This window comes from Catharus ustulatus, chromosome 16 (assembly GCF_009819885.2).
Source record: "Catharus ustulatus isolate bCatUst1 chromosome 16, bCatUst1.pri.v2, whole genome shotgun sequence".
Lineage (NCBI taxonomy): Eukaryota > Metazoa > Chordata > Aves > Passeriformes > Turdidae > Catharus > Catharus ustulatus.
The window spans coordinates 3,910,735-3,931,443 of NC_046236.1; the positions used below are offsets into that span (position 1 = coordinate 3,910,735).

Here is a 20,709-nt window from a genome sequence, read left to right on the forward strand (position 1 = left end):
TTTATATCTCAACCTTTCTGTGCCCATCAAGTCCTTTCTAGATATTGCTGAAATTTTCTTCTCTGACAGCCTTACCACCAAGAAGAAAATACTATGCTTTCCAAAATATTTTCTGTCTGCATCTTGTGGCAGGTCATTGAGTATTGGCTGTTAAGGAAAAAGTGAGATGGTCTGAGGTGAGTTTACAGAATCTAGGTTAAATAATGATTACTTGTCCCAGTTTCAATGGTGTCCCAGATTTGAACATTATGCTATATAGTCAATTCAGATAAATTAATGGTGAATCTGTTTCAAAGCTGATTATTAGTTTCCCCTGAGGTAATACTTGACTACTTTTTTTATCTTCTATAGTTTCATGTATTTCTGACTTTGTTTTTTTATTTTTCTTTTTTCTTTTTTTTCCCTTTTTTTTTAATGGGTGTGGGCAAAAATTAGGTGAAAATGTCACTTTGCTTAGAGCAGATGTATTTCTGAACAATTTTTGAGCAATTATAAATATTTTTACGTTCATGGCAGTATAGTACACCTTAGTAAATAGAATTGGGAAATTGGAAATGTTGCTTACTGGGTCACCATTTCAAAAATACCTGGATGCAAAAGCAGTGTGTTTCCCATGATGTTCACCACTGCTATTCTCAAATAAAGGCTGAGGACTGAGCAGGATTTGTCTGGCTCAGGTATGGGAGGCACTCAGTGCAAGGTGTGCCTGTTCCACAACATCCATTTGCATGAGTCTCAGCAGCCTGCAGAAATAATGTTGTGCCAAAGAAAAGCACCCCTGCCCTGGCAAACATGACATCAATTCCAGTCATTGTCTGTGTGTCAAGTGTAATGCATGGGGTTAGCAAAACCTGGACTAATGCTTTTATTTTAATGAGACAGGTGGATAGAAATTTCCCAGAAAGGTATTTAAGGTTAAGGTCATAAATGTGCTGTGGTGTTGAATGCTTGTAGTGCAGTACATCACAATTAAAGCAACAGAAATCTGAATAACTGGGGCTGTGGTGAAAGGGAGAGCTGAAAAGAAGCAGAGGAGCTGTATGAGGTTATAAAGTGTGTTCTGAACAAGTAGTGAGTTTGACATCTGGATATGTCTTGAATGTTCAAAGCTGCAGAGGGCAGAGGCAGCTCTAGAAGACTTTAACCCTGTGTTTCCCCAAACAAGTGGAATGACAACACTGGGCACCCAGCCTTGGGTTACAGCCCCTGAGCACTCCATGATCAGTGGCCAAGTGGAATAAATCTTCCTGCTGTCCACAGCTCTCTGTAACAAGAGCTGAGGAAGCTCAGAGGCTCAACTCTGTAGAAGAGATCTGTTTCAATGTATTTGATATACTAGTGACAGTAAAGGTGGATCACAATCAGTGGGCTGACGTCCTAGTGAAAAGGATTGCAGATGCATTTGTGAGCAAAAGTCAAACAGTCTGTTCAAACCAGCTTTACTTTAGAAGAGGGGCACCAGTCAATGCAGTGTGTTGGAAAGAACCAATATGTTTGGAATACTGGAACTGTAATGGAATAAGTATTTTGAGTGCATTGAACAAAAGAAGTCCTTTTCCAACATCTTGGTGTTGATCTTTCTGTCTTTGCTGTAGTAAATAGCATTTATGTTCCCTTATAGCTTATTATCTTGTTATTAGGAAAAATATTTCATGTACAGATGAAATTTTACCCCAAACATAACTGATATTCAAACCTGACATAAAGATGAATCACACAAATGACAGCATTTACTTACAAAGTAGGGAATTTTTTAATTTAAGTTCTCATGGAAAGTACACATTCAGGTGCCCTGCACAGCAGACAGTTTGGTGTGGGGAAATCTGCACCGAAAGCACAGTGAGTCTTTCCACTGTAACAGTCATTAAATAACAGACAAGATGGTGGAATCAAAGGAAGGCACTGAGGTGACAGTGACCTACTTTGCTAAGTCAAAATAACTGCTTTAAGGTCCAACACTGCAGGAGCTAACCCTGAAAGTGCTGAAAATCTCAAGTTTGTGACATTAGCAGAGTAGAAATTAAAAAGCTATGAATCCCTGTTAGAATAAGCTTGTGCATCATTTCATCGTGATAAATTAAAAAGTGTCTCCAGCAATGTGCATGTGGAACCCTGGGCACTGCTCAGCTGATGTAATAAACAGCAGCCACTGCCACAAATCTGAGCACTGCTTGCAAAATGCCAGAGGAGGAAGATAACACAGGGTCAAAACCTGTTCTGCTGAGACTTCTGGCTTTGTTATTTTTTCCCATTGGTCTTGGGCAGGACCTTTTCAGATGCACTCACTGATAGCTGATGCAATCATGACAGCATCGTTTCCCTTTCATAGATTCTCATTATCTGAATTGCCAGGTAGGACATGATTTTATGTGTCTCTGTTCAGAACAGTGTTGTGCCTAAACTAAGCTGCAGGTTGTGAGATGATGCAGTTTCACTAAGAGGAAGGAGCCGTGGCCAATTAACACAAAGTGGAGCATTCATCTGGATCTCTAACCTCCACCTAAAACTATTCAAACTGTGTGGTTTTATTGTTAAGGTTTCAGATACCTCAGTTGCTGTGTTTATGTTGACTGAAGGTGTGATGGAGAAAAGAGGGAAAGTACAGCTTTTGGCTTAATAAGTATCTTACTGTACATACTTCTTTTTATCTCTTCTTTGTGGTAAATAAGAGTGAAATTCTAAACATCAACAAAGAGAAAACAAACAACACCCCCCAAATTAGAACCAGTGGCAGAGTTGAGATTTCTCTGGTGAAGCTGCCCTATTGTTTGTACCTGAAAGATGCACTTCCCTCAGAGAGTTTTGGGCCAGGGGAGGAGGAAATGAATTGTATTTGCCTCATTGTCTCCTTCCTGGGCAAACAGCAATGAAGATCCCAGGGATGGGGCACTGGAAGTTTTGAAGCACTGACAGACACAGACATGAGCCATGAGCAGGACGTGGTACCCAAGGATGAGCCTGAGCAGGGCTGCAGCTCTGATCACTAATGAGAATCATCATTAGTGACATAATCACCATTAATTGATGTGCAGAGGCTGCACACCAGCTGTAGTGAGGAGACTGAAACACTGGTGTTGCTTCCCACAGCTTAGGAGTTCCTGTTTGGTTGGATTGTGTGCTCCTTGGATAATAGTGTAGGGAGGATGGGGATGGACTCAATGTGGCAGAAAGTTGTCTTAATTTTTGTAGCTCACAAAGGGGTGAATACCTCTGATGTTTGGATGGTGAGAAAGAAGTGGTTGTGTTGTTTGTAAGGAATACTTTTGGAATTCTGTCTGGAACAGCAGAGTTTTCATAGGTGATAGTAGCAATAGCTGTTGGTCTAATGTGTAGTCGTTATGAGAAGGAATTAAGTTGTTCTTTGCAGTAAAATTATCCAAGGGGAAATTGCAGTACCAAAGCTGTTGCTTGGGGTTATTTGCCTTTCCACTGATTGAGTTTCATTGCCTCTTTCATGATGCTGAATTTGAAAATTTTTTACTGACTTGTTTGCACTAATAGCCAGCTCTGCTGCTGATGTTACATTACATTCTCCTGGGGACATGACCCTCGACTCTTTCAAAAGTTTCTTTATCTCATTTTTCCACATTTTTTTACAAATTTCTTTTTAGCCATTTCATGTATTTTTATCAAATACTACATGATACTGCAGCAGTTTTGTTTGAGTCATGTTTTCAACCCTCTGCTCTCCCTGCGCAGCCTGTGGAACACTGGGACAGCATTGGCATTTGGTACATTCCAACTGCATCAATTCTAATAGTCTCTGCTTCCTTTCTCTCCTTGAATCTGTCCTCCCCTTATTTTTTTCATCTGTTATTTATGTTTCATCCTATTATATATTTCACTTTGGTGCAAAATTATCATTTTGTCTGAAGGCTTTATGATGATTGCAATGCATTGTCTGTAGACATTCTTCAGTATCAGATTCTCCACTTTCCTTTTACCTTTTAGGCAGACAATAACAATGAGAAATCCGTCTGGGAAAGCTGGGAATAAGCTCGTGATAGATCTGATTCCTAATGGATATGGTGAAGTACATCTGTGCTTTCACAACCATCCTTCCTGGATGCTGAGAAGCAGAGAACACATGGATGTCTTGGTTGTTACAGCATTTCTTTGTGGAAGTGAATGTTCAGGCCATTGTGGAGACTTCACAGAAGACAAATGCCAACAGTTTCCTTTGAAACACCTGTCCAGAGCTGTTCCAGCCTAGGGCACACCCCAGCAGTTATCTCAGATGTTCTCAGGCCAGGAGTGCTTGCTGATGCCTTCGGAATGCAGCAGGGCTGTAAAAGGGGCTGGGTTCATTGGCACACTCAGATTAGGTTGTATGATAATATTCCTTTCAGAAACACAAGCTGATAAAGAGAACTGTTTTCCTTCAGAGGAGACAAGGTGTGCTCTGTCCTGAACTGCAGAGAAGTCAATGTCCTTAAGGGGCTCTCACTGCTCCTGGCCCTGTGGTTTGTTTGAAAGACAAGGCTCAGAGCACCAGGCTGGTAAATGAATTGTGTGGTGAAATCATAGAAGAGAGGATGTGAAAAGAAACTTAGCATACACTGCATTGGAGGCTTAGTTTAACTCATCGAGGTGCTTGTATTTGGTGGGATAAGTGCCAGGTTCTTTGAGCTCTGTAGTGATTCAATAATGTTTTAGACCAATATGTGGAGCAGTGAAAATTGAGCCATGTTAGGTCGACATAAAAATATGTTGGGTCATGGATTTGCTTCTATCCACACAGCATTTGTTTAAAAAGATGGCAAGCACTATTTAGGATGAGCAGCTAAAGGGGAGCTGCAGTAAATGTAAAATACTACAGCAGGGTTAGGGCGTACAGCAAAGCAGGAGTCAGAGCTGTAACCCAGGGGATCCCATCTGGGTGGGGAACAGGGTCTGCCCTGGACACCCACAGAACCTCCCAGGATAAATGGGGAGCAATGTGCTCCAGGCTGACCCTGCTGTGAGCAGGATGGAACCCTCAGGATGTTCCCTCCCACCTCAGCCACTGATTCAGGCATGAATTCCCCAGGGCAGGTGCCTGAGTGAAGGTGCTGTGGCATTCCAGGGTGGCTGACTGCACAGACAGCAAATGCTCTCTTTCCAGATCATCAACAAATGCTGTCCTTCCAGATCATCCAGAAGGGCTGCTCTTTCTCTATCTCGTGGTTTTTTGTTTTTTTTTAAATACAGTGACTTGTAACTTGTTTAACAAGTTTTCTATTCCTTCTCATCTGTTCCAATGTATTTAAGGAAAATCAAATCCCTGCAGTCAATTTTAATTCCATATTATATTTAGAATAGGTACTATAAGATTCAATTTTCTTCAATAACAATATTTGCTTTCTGAGAGCTTCAAGTAATTTGTGTGGTTTTTTTTTCTTTTTTTTTAGTAGTAGTTAGCTATAGTAAAGATGTTTCATTGTATTATTTAGAGAATGACCTTCAGTACTGATAACATTTTGTTGTAGTGCACGTTTTTTTTCGTGCACTGTTTATATAATGAATTGTAAATCAACACAGTTAAATGAGATATGACTGCATAGATTTCTGTATAAATTGGGAAACTTCACCACCTGCTCTGCAAGGACAACCTTTACCAATTGTGGATATTTTTCTGTTTCAGAAAATCTTTCCAGAGGAATTCTCATATCCCAGGTCATTAAACTATGTGAGCAAATAATCCTTGTACTGCAGAGTGGTTGAGTAGCACAGGAATGTTTTGTGTGCTAACTTTTTCTAAGCCACTGCTTTGAAAATGTTAGAAGGAACAAAATACACGAGAAATTCCAGGCAGAACAGTCTATGGTTCAAAACACATAGCAAAAAGTTTAGAAAAGGCACTGGTTTTTTCTTTTTTGTGTCTATATCATGGTAGTTTTATATGGAATTCTGACAGCATTAATATTCAATAACTTCAGATATTTATTAAGTTTGAAAAGCAGTTTATTTTTTTTTTCTTAAGAAGTATGAGAACATTTTTTTAATTTAGATTTGGCTAAAATTATCTGTCATATGCAGATGATTATGCAATATCTGCCAACATCCTACCCTAAGACAGTTTTACCAGATGGTCAAGCGTGTTTCATGTGGCACTTGTTTAAATGCAACTGTATCTAATTTTTCCTGTAATTATTAACATCATCTTGTATCTAAGGACTTGATCTGCACTGAATTAACTACTTCTAGACTATTTCTGCCACATTTTGTAGTGAAAAGGTGGCATTTCAATCTTTATAGTTGGCAGGACAAGTATTTTGCTTTAATGTCTAAGAGATCTATATTATCATGTGGAAAATTTACAGTAGGAATAACAAATTTATACCCAGTGCTGATTATGCTGCTTTATAAAGAAAATAGAGTCTGTGATTTAATTTATGTGTCTCAAAGCAAAATGAGACTGTGGCACTGAGACTTACTAAACTGATTCTGAGAATTGAAGCAGCAATTTGAGGCACATATGACAAATATAAACAAAGTCTCTTAAAGATGCATTTGCTTTAATAAACCCCAAAACTAGGGATGCAGGCAGGCTTGGATTCACATCAGGGATGGAAGATGATGACCAAACAAGATTTTTACTGGGGAATGGACAATTCCATAGTTTTATAATACGATTATTATTCAGAGTGGGTACTGTGCTATTCCCCCTAGTCCTTTGCTCTTTAAACTTTTTCTTGCTGTAGTTTCCCTGGGATCCTCCTTTAGAACATCCTGGGGATTTGAGCTGATTCTTCTGCTGTGCTCTTCCATAGACAACACAGTAAAAGGTTAAATGATGATCTCTGCAGTAAAACCTGGTTTATAACATTAATTGCCGCTGCATGTAGACAAAACCCAGTACCATGGATAGGTAAAACCCAGTAGAATGAGTAGGTAAAACCCATTACAATGGGCAGGTAAAACCCAGTACCATGGGTAGGTAAAACCCAGTACCATGGACAGGTAAAACTCAGTACCATGGACAGCTAAAACCCAGTACCATGGACAGGTAAACCCCACTAACATGGGTAGGTAAAAGCCACTCACATGGGTAGTTAAGTCAACCATGGAGTGCCCAATGTGCAATTTGGGCTTTTAGGGTTTATTTCTGAGCTTCAGACTGTGATTTTGCCATGGGTAGCATAATTTCTCATTTTTTATTGGGCATAAAAAGTAATAATATGGGACAGTTATAGTACAGAATCAAGCACTGTTAGCACTCACTTTTTATGTTAAATCCAAGTACTGTATTGATTTTGCAGTAGGAAGACATGCAAGTCAGAAACACAGTAAACAATAAGCCATCAACAAAGCATTGGCTCAAAGTGTGAGAGAACTGCAGAGTTCCAGTCAGAAATAACAGAAGGAAGGATATAAAAGAAGGCAGTAGAAAGAGAAAGCAAGAATAAATATAAATAAAATTATATGGAAAGCACATTCAGTCACTGAGAGGATCTTTACTGAATTCACTGTTTGCTACATGTCATCATCCTGTGTAATTCAGTACCAGTTTTGTGAGAGCAGGAACTGGAAGGCTTGGCTTGTATTTTTAGGATGCTTCCAACTACAGTAATAAATGCATCCCTGGTTCTGCTTGCACCTCTTGTTAATGGCCATAATGGACAGCAGTTCCAGTGTAAACCCCTGCTCTGCACAAAGGAACTGATGCTTTAACCACAAACACCAAACTCATCAGCAAAGCTCATGTAGCAGCAAGGGGGGAAAAGTTAAAATTGTCAGAGAGATGAAGTGCAGCCCAACCTGTCAGTGTAGCACTGGGTCAGGCAGGATGAAATTCAACATCACCTGCAATGAACTGTGCCTCAGAATCTCCTGCTTAGAACCACTAAATTTATATTGAAATATAAGTGACAGAAAAATAACATTTTCAGCACAGTTCTTGTGGACAGCAGGACTTGTGAAAGATGTTTTAGCTGTGTAATTTATTCCTGGATAATTGTGATTGGCATCCATGGGGGAAAAATGCTTTGGGAACAGCTCTGACTCTTGCATAACCACAATATTTGGATGCCTAGGTTTAAATGTAGATATTTGTGATTCTATTTGTTACTTTGAGAAACAGAGGTAATGTTATCATGAGCTGTTAGTTATAGACTCTGTTATCTCTTATTTTATGAGAGGATGAGACTGTCCTGTTGTCCAGGGGTCCAGGTGGGGAGGGAAGGTGCTCATGGGTTCCACCTGGTGAGCTACTCTGTCAGCTTGCTTTTGTGGGATCCCATCTGGTCATGGAGACACACATTTTGTGCAGTAAACCCCTTGTTATCAAATGCATTTTTGAGGCTGAAGGATATCTTTTTCTCAGGCAATGTGTTCTTGTGTGCTTGGCATCTGGCTTACAATTTTTGTTTTCGAAATACCTTGCAGTACACAATTGCACAGCCTGTTGCACATTTACTAAAACCCCTTTTATTTTACAGGATTTCCCCAAATTCTCTGTAATTTTGCAGTTGTTTTTCACGACCATAACATTCCACACTTATCATACATAAAAAGAAACACTAGGATGGGATATCAGCAAATCCTGCAAGTACTGTAAGGTGTCAGGATTGGTCCAGTAGTAATTTGCATCCTGGGAGTGAGTTAGGATGTTGTGTGGGCAGGAATAATCTGAGGAATTGGTGCACACTGCATCTCTCCCGGCAGGAGGTGGGTGTCAGTTTGGGAATGCTGCTCCCCAGTGGCTCATGGTTGCTCTTATTTTCCTCATAAAGCTGCATATTAAATGTCTCCTTTTAGGTTGCAGGTGTTTCAAGAGACTGTCTGTGCTGTGCTACAGATGCTGGTCATAAATCAAAATACTGATGGAAAGCAGTGATAATGATGGAATATTCCATCAGCACTTTGTTGCTTTTCCTCTTATTTTAGGATTTTAGAACTGATTTGTGGTTAGAGCTTTTAACCATCCCATCTCCAGCTCTAGGAGTTGGTATGGTGGTGAACTGGAGGATGCAGGGGTTGGGATGGGGGGAAAGTTAAGCTGTGCTTTTCAGGATGACATAAACAGGCACTAAGGATGCTTCTTTTTTCAAGAGATCCCCTTGCTGACTGTCTGTAATAAAGGACTTGCAGGTCCTGGTGATTACACCAGGGATGTTCTTGCACTGCTGAGCAGGAGAGGGTCAGCACTCAATGTTGGAACCACATTGTTCCTAGCCTATAGAAATGATCTGACCTCTCCCAGTGGCTCCCACTCCAGAAAATGTAGAACCAAAGTTCCTGCATGCATAAGGCATTAGAAGAGGCTACAGGAAAATAACTGGAATGCTTGAGTGGGTTACCTGGCACCTCTTTGCCTGCACAGTAGAGATGGTCATTAATGTCAGGTAACCATTGCTGACATCATGTATTCAAGAGAAAATAATGAGCTGGTTTTCAGTAATTTAAATATTTCTCTCTCCCAGCCATTGCTTCATTGCTTTTCTTCCACCTTTAATGTGCACAGGCTTTCCCTCTTAACCCATCTGATCTTTTACTTGGAAGAACTGTAATAAATGTAGGTGCTCATCCTTTCTTCTAACAGACAATTGTGTGAAACATGAAGCTCTGCACTGATTCCAAGGAATTGGTGTCATTTGTTGTGGACACACTCCTCTGTCAATCTATTACCTCTCTTGCTTTTTGTAGTATGTTATCCATTTTTATTTTTTCTTCCTTCCTCCTGCTCAGCCCTCTGGTTTGTTTCTTTTTTTCCCCCCTCTGTTTTCTTCCCTTTTCTTTTTGACTCTTTTTTCTTCTTCCCTCTCCCTTTTTGCTTTCCAGCTTTAGTTATTTTAGAACACAGTGTTATGGATCCCTTTTATTCTCATGTCAGCATTTCAACCATCATCAAAGGTCCCATCAGCTAAAACCAGATTCTGTACTCACACCAAACCCCCACCCAAATTCTCTGATGTTGTTATGAAGGGCTCAGACACATTTTCCTTCTGGGAAGAAGAAGTGGGAGAGGGAGGAGGGGGTTTCTGCTGGCTCCTCCAGCTTAAAACTGAGCTTTTGTTACACTGCCACTGCTCCCAACTTCTGACCTCTCTCAGCCAGCTGCTCTTCTTTTCTCTCTCACTTTGCTGTCCACTGCACAGAGTTTCCTTCTCTGTCAGAGTTAAATAGTTTACTCCCTAAAGAAACAGAGACTGCACTGGAATTTATTTTTTCTCCCCTTGCTTTTTGCTTCTATTGCACCTTTCATGCCATTGCTTCATCCTTAAGTGGTGCTTTATGTCAGATGAGGGACAGTCATTTTTCTGAAAAATGAAGGTCCCCCTCAGTCATGAAAAAGTCCTGGACTCATTACTCTGTGGAAGGAAAGCCCAACAAAAGCTGGGATGAGAAAGAGCTGCTCAATGACAGAAACAAAACATAACTTCCAGTGTATTTGTCTTGGAGTAAAAGTAATGTATGCCCTCTATTGAGCAGGTAACCTATCGATTCCAGCATAACCAGAGCACTCTCAAAGCCCTAGCAGCCTTTCCTTCTAATGGATATTAATGGCTCCAGCTTTTCTCATGCTGGTTTGGAGAAATATGAAGGGTTACAGCCAATGTAACAAAGGACTGCTCAACAGCTCTGGTATCTTCTGACTTTAAGAGCCACTTTATCAACTTTGCAGTTGTCTAAGGATGCTGATTAATTTGCATTCATGTTATGTAATTTAAAGATAAAATGATTCATGTTTCATCTATTTAAAAAAAATAAATTCTGCAGAGGCTTCCTTCTACTGTCTGAAGAGAGATTACATAAAGAAATGTGCTACTGAATGCATTTATCAAGTAGGAAAAGGCTCCCCTTTTATCTGAGCAGCTTTTCTGAGTGTTTCTGTTTCCTTTTCCCACTGTGTTTTATATAAATTCGTGAACATCAGGAATATAATTTCTGACATATCGCTGGGGAGAGATCTGGAGGGATGAGCACTGTTGCCCTTGCACATTGGTGGAAAGGCTGGGGATGTTGAATCCTTACCAAGGCAACTGTTCCCAAAATGTTCCATCGTTGTTAAATTAGCTAACAAATAGGAATTGCTGAAAACTGAGCAGGTATCTCATCTAGTCTCTGCATTGTTCAGTTTGATTTCTCTTGTGTATCTACTGTCAGGGTAGTTTTCCAGTTGCTACAGGATGCTAAATATCGATTAATGTCCAAATTTCCTATAAACACATGAATACGTTTAAGCACCTGTGTATGTATATAAGAGCTCATGTCATAGATATAAAGGAAGCCTGTTGCAGTACATTTTAGCTTCTTATAGGACCAAAGTTAAGTGAACAAGGTTAAATGTTCTCTGCAGCTGATTATGTGTTGTTGAAAATGAAAAGGATTTAATTACTCAGCGTTTTGTATTCATGTTTAATAGACAGTCTTTCACCTGAATACAATTTCACACTCAGGACAGAACTCTGTCTCAGTTTGCATTGCTTCTGCTGGCTGACTTAGTTGATCAAGAACATTCAGATAAGTTTTTTTGGATAAAACCCTCTGGTTTCGTCCCAAATAGTGCTTTATTTTGGTAGGTTTGGGGGGTTTTTTGGGGTGGTTTTTTTTTTTTGTTTTTTTTGTTTTGTTTTTTTTCCCCTGAGAGTTCCAGCCGCCTCCATCTCCTCCTTTACTTCTTTCCTGCCTACTTGTGTTCCCCAAGAAAACTCCTGTGTGCCAACTCTTGGCACACCCGTGTCTCTGCGGAGGTTCACGGGGAGTTTTGTTTTCCAGCTTCTGAACAATGATCAAAGCTGTCACATCAGTCAGTTTTATTTCATCCATGTGAAATTTCTTCCATACTCTCACAGTTCTTTTATCTTTGTTTCAACTACCAGTAGCTCCAAAAGTCAGATTCACTTTATGAATATGCATAAAGTTTGTGTTTGGCTGTTCCCTCCTGGCAGGACTGCTCTCCATCCACGTTTAAAGCCCTCCAGAAGTTTGGAGCCAGGGCAAGTTTGAAGTTATTCTATCCAGAGGCTGAAGGGTCCTGCACCTCTCTGCAGTACAGGGATGTTTGTGGCTGAAGAGTTTTCTTTAGCTTCTGCCATTCTTGAAGCTGCTGCTCGGGGCTTTCCTCCCCTGAGAGCCACCACAGAGTCAGGGCACCCTTCAAGTTGTGTGTTTCTGTGGTTTCTCTTTACCTCTGCTTTGGTTATAAAGTTATTGCTTTTTAATCTTATTTAGCTATCTGGGTCTTTAAAAAATGGTTTTTAAACCATTTTAATATTATTCTCAGCACCACAGAGAGTAACAAGTCCAGTTTTAGTGTTGCTCAATTAGATTATTTTTGGCCGGTTTTTGAATTCTACTGAAATGGAGGTTTAATACAGTGCCAAAATTTATGTTATTTTTCAGCAACTTGTTTTTATTTAGAAAATAAGAAGTTGGAATTTCAAGCAATTTGATTCCATAATATTGAAAGCTAATCAGTTCTGTTGTGTGTTGAGTATGCATGGAAAGAAGAATTTCATTATTTGATGTTTTGTCTGCAACTGTAAAGCCAGAGGCCAAATATTCAGAAGAAAAGCTTTCTAAAACCAGGTTACTTTATTAAGTCACAGCTAATGCAGGAGTTTGATTAGAGTTAAATCAGAGTCATGGAATCATGGGATGGTGTGGGTTGGAAGGGACCTTTGGGGTCTTGTTCCACCCCTGTCATGGGCAGGGACACCTCCCACTGTCCCAGGCTGCTCCAAGCCCTGTCCAGCCTGGCCTTGGACACTGCCAGGGATCCAGGGGCAGCCACAGCTTCTCTGGGCACCCTGTGCCAGGGCTCCCCACCCTCCCAGGGAACAATTCCTTCCCAATATCCCATCCATCCCTGCCCTCTGGCAGTAGAAACCATTCCCCCATGCCCTCCTCAGAGGGGCCTCTCCAGCTCTCTTGCAGGCACTGGAAAGCTGCTTTATGTTCTCCACACAGCTTTGGGATAATCTGCAAGTCCTGGTTCTGCCAGAGCCATGTCTGTGTGTGTGTGTGACACCACACGGGACAGAAACAGCCATGGGGGGGTTGGAATGTTTGGAGCAGGAGGGGAAGGGCAGTGAGGGATTGCTCAGGCTGCACCAGGAGCACTCTGTGTACTGAACCTATCGATACAAATTCCAATATTTCACATTAATGCGCTGTCCATTGTCATTGCAGGACACCTTGAGCTTTCTCACATAGTGCGTTGGGGTTTGGTGAGTGACACTGCTTTTCTCACAATATTGCTCCAACCCTTGCCTGCTGAATGCAATCCACAAGCTGTGGGTGTCAGTCTGGAGGAAAAAAAAATATCTGAGCAGCAACATTTGTCTCCTTGACGTTTAAAAAAAGATAGTTGGGATGGTGGCTCTCGGTTCAGTTCTCATTTTTATCCTGCACTTAAACTTCTGATTAAGGTCATGCAGGACACCTTGTCATCTTTGCACCACTTAGCTTGACTTTTATCTGATGCTGAAGAACTCGCTAAGTTGTCTTTGAAGAATAATGTTCTGAGGAAAATGGATCTAAATGGATATATTGGGTAAAATAAATTCACCTGCAGGCCTGTGAAAAAGCACTGTAAATCTTGCCATGACCCTGTTCACTAAGGAGGTTTGTTGATAGCATTATATTAAATCAGGAGCAGCAGAGGAAGCTATAGAGATATTCAGCAGTAACTGAGGAGGGAGAATTGCACGGCTTGTGGGATTACAGAATATGGAATTTTGTACTTCCAGGTCATTACTTTGAATTCAAATGCACTCCTGGCAGTAATAAAAATCTGTTACCAGATGACAGCTCTCCAGTTCCACGTATGAAATGAGCTGAGGTTTTCTCTCCACCTGGTAATGGGCAGATGCTCGCTGCAGAAAAAGTGCCACAGCTGACACTATCAGCTACTTCTGTTGGCATCTCAGGGGGTGGGCAGCAGATAAAAACCTCATAGCACAGTCACCTCCTTGACCTTAGATTAGATTCTTCTCTGGTGTTCAGCAGGGAGCTGTGTGCAGAGAAAAGTTTAAGGGACAATATATCTTCCTCCTTGATACAGCATTGTTGAGCACTGCTGCAATGAGCAGGAGGTAAAAATTGAGGGCAATTTCCAAATTATTGCTCATAAATTAGAGACTATGTGTTATTCCTTATTCCATGTGGCACCAAACAGGGTTTCAACAAGGGAGGCATCTGAAAGGAGGTGTAATTAATAAGTATTTTGGCATAGGCTAGCATTACTCTTTCTCCCTTATTCTCTGGGGCTTACCATTGTTGACACCACTGAATAAGGAAGCTAATTTATTCTGGATGTGTAGGTGTTACAGAATATAGCTGCTTTTGAAGAGAAGATGTAGTGCATTTATCATGTCTGATTTAAAGACAGTTGTCCTTTGGTGCTTGCAGAAGTAGTCTGTGACAAGTCCCTGTGACTGCTGTGTGACTCATGAAGTGGGGAGTCCTACAGGAGCTCTCACAAAGTAGCTTTTCTCTCCTGAAACCAAATCATCTCTCTCATGCCTTCTCTGGGGTTTGTTGTGCTGGCAGTGTGAGGGAGCTCCATGTGAAGCTCTCACTGCCACGAGAATAAATGCAAAAAAGCAATTGCCTCATGAATCCTGAGGTAGAGTCTGCTGTGAAAATCCTCATCTGTCTCCAGATAGCTGTGATTCCTGATGGCCCATGGGAAAGAAAAATGGGGATTTAACACAGACCATGTGCACACGTGGATGTGCAAGCAGAGGAGGAGCAGGAGCAGTTGCTGGTGGTGACAGGAGGACTCCAGGGACAAACATCCCTGTGCCAAGCCATGGGACAGCATTTCCACCTGCAGCCCTCGAGCCAGCTCCTGACTGCTGGGAACCAGCCACTCGCCCATGGCTCACCACCGAGCAAAGACAGGGCAGATGTCATTTGAAGCCACAAACTGATCTTGGTGATTGGAAATAATTCAGATACTCTTTATAAAACACTGTGGCAGATTGCACTGGACACAAACCCTTCCTTTTGCTGGAGGCATTGTCAGTACAGGAGATTTGAGGATGTAAAAAGAGGAGCCTATAGAAAGCCCCCTGTAATTATCTAGGAGTTTAAAAGAGAAACAATATTCTTTTCTTTGCTCATGATCTTGATGTTCACATTAATTGAAATGCATTACACTTTTTTCTGGATCAGATCTTCAATATGCTTCAGAGAAGTAACACTCTTACAGTATAACCAGCATGTTTGATGAATGTAATATTTGTTAACAATTACGAAAATTAATTTATAAGCACAACATGGGATGTTAATTGCCCTGAAGACACCAAGGTTGGGCAAAATTTCCAGTACTGTGTGATTTTGTGTTTTCTGTTTGGAGCTTTTGGTATTATTATGAGAAGTTTTAAATAGTAATGCTGATGGATTTTTAGCACTGGAACTAACAGGAGCCAATAAAATCAGACTTGGCTTGGAGTAGCAATCCTAATGCTGATGAACATGGCAAACATGCACAGCTTCCACTTGGGGACAGTTGACACAGATGGCAGAATGGATTTTACCATGTGCTATATGTCTTATTAATTGCTGTGCCCATTACTGTAAACTCCAGAGCCTGCTTCTTCCTTCCACTATTGTGGGCAGTTTGTCTGGTGCGTGCTTACTGCAAACTATCCGATTTCTCTATTTATTTTGTGGCTTCTCTTTTCTTCTCCTCCCTCCCCCTGCTCTCCCTCCCTCCTCCTGGACTTGTGCATGTGATTTGTTTTGGGAAAGAAATCCAATCCCACCCTTTCAGAGGTGGGTTAGCACTCCAAGCAGAGAATAGCTGGAGTGACATTCTAAAAACAGGTGAAGTGTGTGTGCAGGTTCCTTAGCAATGTTTGTATCCATGGAATTTGCACAATTGTACCTTTGAGTCCACTCTTTCAGGTTTGTAAAGATTTGGATGACCAGAGGTTCTGTGTGATGTGATTCCTCAGGGTGAGATCCTGCAAACCATTAAAACCATTGTGTGGAAAAGCAGATGGGCAGAGCTCACTGAAATCCCCAAACTCTAAACTCTAGAGGGGCTCTGCCCCTGTTGCTACCTGGTGTGAACCAGACAGAGAAAGCCTTGATGCTGAGTGAATCACTGTATAAATTATTCTGGGTAAAGTGAGGATATTAAACCAAGAAATTACATGGAACAAAAAGCACACAAATGTTGTGTTAATTGCTATTTTTTCTGGGTCTGACAGCATTAAAAGCAGCCAGTGGGTAGCACTAGGTAACCACTGGAGAACAGTGTGAATTAGAAGTTTTCTCAGTCCTGGGCTTGTCCTAAATAGCTGTAGCTGTAGCTGGTGCCCTGTTCTGGGGAATTTGATTGAGTTATTAGTGCCAGTGAACATCATTGTCCCTTACACCATCGAGCATCTCAAATGCTGAGCCAGTGTCAGCTTTGCTGTGGTAGCAAAAGGGAGCTGCAATCAAATCCTCTCTCTGGTGGGATAGAGCTTAACAATGGTTATGGTTGGAGGCTTGAAATTTCAGTGGCTGGCTCTTGGGGCTTCCAAGGAGTCAGAGAAGTCCTGGAGCTGTGACAATTAAATTAGGACATGAAATCTTTTACAAAACCATGAAACCTTTGCGAGCCACATCCACAGAAGGCAGGCAGGCTGTTGCAGCCCCAGCAGCAGCTCAGAGCAGGGAGGATGTGCAGCACATTTCACCTTCTGATCACACATCTCATCTGTGTCACTGCCTGCTCTAGCAGCTGGCTTTGCTGCATTCAGCGCTGGCAAAAGTCATGTTTTGAACAATTGCAGGCATATCTATTCAATCTAAGGTGCAGCTGGACTTGCAGCATGGAAAATAATCTTCTTGCAAGGCAATTACTGGAAAATGTTGTTCCTTTCTTTCAAGCACAACATAAACACACTAATTGCTAAAAGTTTTTTGTCATTTGCATTAAGTAGCTGTTCCTCAATTATTTAAGGGTTTTAACAAAAAAAAAAAAAAAAAGAAAAAAACCAAAAACACTCACAAAAAACAAAACAAACAAACAACAAACAAACAAAAAACCCAACAAAAAAACCCCATAAATGTTACCAAAACAGCCTTATCTCTCAGCTTGTTATCAACACTTTGCATTTCACTTTTCATGTCAGCTTTCACGACATGTGAAACATGTGGTGCAATTATGAATTTTTAAAAAATGCACAATGACTTTTTGACACTTTTTTTCCCCCCATTCTTTTCTTTTAGAGGATGGCACAGGTTTAATTCTCAATACATTTAAATTACAAGAATTGAATGAGCCAAACCATAGCCTGTTTTTTTTTTAACATGCTTTTTGTATTCGTAGAATCACTAAGGTTGGAAAAGACTTCCAAGATCCCAGAGCCCAACCGGTGTCCAACCTTTTGTTTCATAGACATCACATTATTTTGCAGTGTGTTGTTTTGTTCTTATTCACATACCACATTTTTTTGGTGTTGTTTTGTTTTTTTAAAGAATCCTTTGGGCTGAAGTAGTTGTAAAGCAGAGTTAGAACTATTCTTTTACTCATTTTAAAAATGACCAGAAGGTATGTGGTGGTTAGCTAATTCTTGAGCTGGTTTATTCCATTTTATACAGGCTTGTATTGCAACAGCAATAAAAGCGCTGCCTCCACATTTTGTTCTTTAATCCCAGGAGGATTGTATGTGTTGTATCAGGTTATGCAGCTTAAATTCTGTTTCCTAGGACTTAAAGTAATGTGATTAATATTAAGACAATAAGTTACAGACAACCAGGATATTCATAAATTTGGTAGGGGAGAGTTAATTCAGAAAATCAGTTGAGTTTTGCAATAACACATTTTTTGCTGGTGACTCCAGGAGTGTCTGCTCTAGACACTGGTCTGGCTGTGGCTAAATCAGGGTTTAAAGATTGAAAATTGAAATTAGAAAGTAAAAAATAAGAATTTAAAAAAATAGAAAATTGAAATTAGAAGAAAAAAAATCAGTATCTGTTTTGTTACTTCTTACTATTTTTATTTTGAGTCATTTCAGAAAAAAATATTAATTTCTTAGCAAATGTTATTCCAGAGGTGCAGAAAGACTAAATTGTTTCTTCAGCCACAGAAAGCAGATTTGAATTCCTGGCCTTAACAGGTGTTTCAGAAGATGCCCATGTCTCAAGTATGTTTTCCAATATATTTTGAAGGTAAATTTACCATTGCTTTCTATAGAGAGAAATCTTCTGCATGTGCAGACGTGAGCTGGGGCTGTTTCCAGGGAAAGGGAAATAAAGCAGAATTCTATTTCGAATAGAGAATATTATCATAGCAAAAGTCTAACCTAAATATGTGGGATATTTACCAGGTGTCTTCAATCCACCCATGCTTCTTGAAGGATCATTTGATGAAACAAGGTAAACCCTTCCATTCCTTGATTTCATCTCTCTTTTTTTTATACTTTATTGATCTGCAAAGCTTTTAAAGATGAATATTTGCATATATTTCAGTTTTAAAATCCAAACAGTAGCATTCAAGAAGTTCAGGTTGTGAGTATCAGGTTTAAAAGCATGCAATGGTTTCATTTAAACACCTTCACACATGGCCTTTCCATGCACATTCTGGCATGAGAAAATCAAACCCAACATGTAAAAGACAAAATCCAATTAAACTCCAGCTCTGGGCTGCTTGTTGTGATGACTTTTAAGGCTGTATCAGCAAGTGTGTGGAAGGCATCAATCTTCCAAGTTTCCAAAGTGATCCCATCTTGATAAGGAGTTTTTTTTCCTGGAAATGGAGCTGTTATTTTCAATGATTCATTTTTTCTATAGTGCTGTGTGAGGGCTTTAGAATATCTCATTTGCCTCTCAAAGACTTATTTTGCTTGGCCCTCAGTGCAGCACATTAATATTTTCTGAAATATGTAGAGTTCTGTCAAAGCCCTTCATTGTCTTAATTTGAGAGCTGGTGGATTTGATGGATCAGAGACCTTCTCTCATCTGATAGTGGATAGATGTGACAAGAGATCAGTAATGACTACCCAGTGGAATTTGATTGAGGGACATTTAATATTGCTAATAAATATGTCATCAATTCTTGGGCAGTCAGTACCAGTGGGACTAATAGGACAAATCTGTCCAGTACAATTACCAGGGTTAAATTCACCGTGGTGGCAGTGGGTCAGTCAGGGGAAGGACGTGCCTGCTGACACACTGTGCACAGGAAAGCCAAAGTAATGAAACAGCCATCTCCATCACAGCAAATTTACTGTTTGTTCATGGTGAGAGATGATTTGTTTGATTAATAATAACTCAGGGGCACAGCTGAGGTGCTGCATGCACAGAAGACCTCACAGTGAAGTAATAAGAAAAAGTTATTTTAGAATAGAGCTGTTTTGGATACAGGGAAGTGTCAATAATTGCCTGCTTATGAATACTGAATAAATACTTGAAAACCTGTGAGCAGGAGTGACTGTGATTTACATGCTCCATGTGTCCTAGTAAGCTTCTGATTGCTGGTGCTTTTATTGCTTTTCAAAATTTAAATGTTGTTCTTTTAAAAGATGGGAGTTTAAAACCCTAAATCACTTGTGAGTTAGGATGGTGCTTTGGGTTTGGTTCATTATTTTGTTTGTTTTTTTGTTTTTGTTTTCTAAGATATCATTTATGTGATGAAAGAAAGAGTGCAGAGAAGTAGTAGCAGATTTGACTTAAATTGAAGTTGAACATGCAGAAATCAGACACAGATTAGGGGCCCTCTTTAAGTTAATCAAGAAGAGAACTTTATAACCATGGCTGCAACATGGGCCTGCAGTTTCACCGTGTTCCTAAATATTTGGGATAGGCACGACAATGACATGGATATTTGAGCTCAGTGTGCCCATTGTCCAAGTGGGATTGCAGTGCATTTGTTCATCCCTCTCAGCACTTTCCAACCAATCCACAGCAACATTATACAGAGTAAAGACAAAGTTCATCCAGGTAGGCTTTGCCTTTCTTTCAAGAGAAGAGGACATGGAGGGTGTTGCCTGTGTTTTGAGATTAGCTGATAACATGGCTAGAAGAGAATAAACACCACTCCCTTGGTCAGCAAGGGCCATGCTGAGTATTTATTCCTCTGTATGATCTCTAATCCAAACTCTAATGGTTTCCTGACCATGCAGACTTGTAGAGGAATTCCTGAAGGATCCTGGGGTATTTCATGGCAGAGAGCTGTGCTGCTTCCCAGTGCTGACAGAAAGGTTTTTCTTTCTCTTTTGTGCTTGTGATGCCAGTTTTCCAGCTGCATTTTCCATAGGGGAACATCCTGTTATATCTCCAAAGCATTTAAAATAATAAGTTCATAGGGTTCTAGAATAATTCCCCTGGCACAGCAGTGCTGGTTGAGGAACAGCTCCTTCTGGGAAGATGCTTTGTTGAAATTGGGGTGCTGTGTTCTCATTATGAACCCAAGATGCATCAGTGCAAATAAACTTAAGCCTTCACAATATTTAAAAGGATTTCTAGTGGGCAGAGCAGGAAAAAAAAGTCAAAAAGGGAAAGAAAAAAATAAACCTTCCTAATTTGCTCATTCTGAGGCTGGAATGTTATTAAATTGCTGAGCCAATTTAACTGCAGTTGGGATAAAGAACCTGTTCCCTGAGCTTTCCTTCACTGCTTGGAACCAATAGGTTTGAGATTAATGGCCCAAGCTTGTTTTAAGTACAAAGGGTCAAACTGTTTCTTCCTTTGGTGGTTGAATAAAATAAACAATTAAAAAGTGCTTCATAACTGAAGTTTTTCAGTTTCAAAACTGGGGTTTTGAAACAACAGTGGAATTTG

At 40.3% G+C, this 20,709-nt stretch overlaps 1 protein-coding gene across 22 annotated transcripts in view; it reads left to right on the plus strand.

Moving 5' to 3' along the window:
• Window positions 1-20,709, plus strand: part of RBFOX1 (RNA binding fox-1 homolog 1) — a 1,131,477-nt gene that overhangs the window by 562,540 nt on the left and 548,228 nt on the right. For 2 of the 22 annotated variants that reach the window (XM_033073825.1, XM_033073828.1), the window contains exon 2: window positions 13,117-13,154. The exons of the other annotated variants lie outside the window; for them this stretch is intronic. In XM_033073825.1, coding sequence (XP_032929716.1) covers window positions 13,117-13,154 — 38 coding nt within the window. The remainder of the gene's footprint in view (window positions 1-13,116; window positions 13,155-20,709) is intronic. 22 annotated transcript variants of the gene reach the window in all.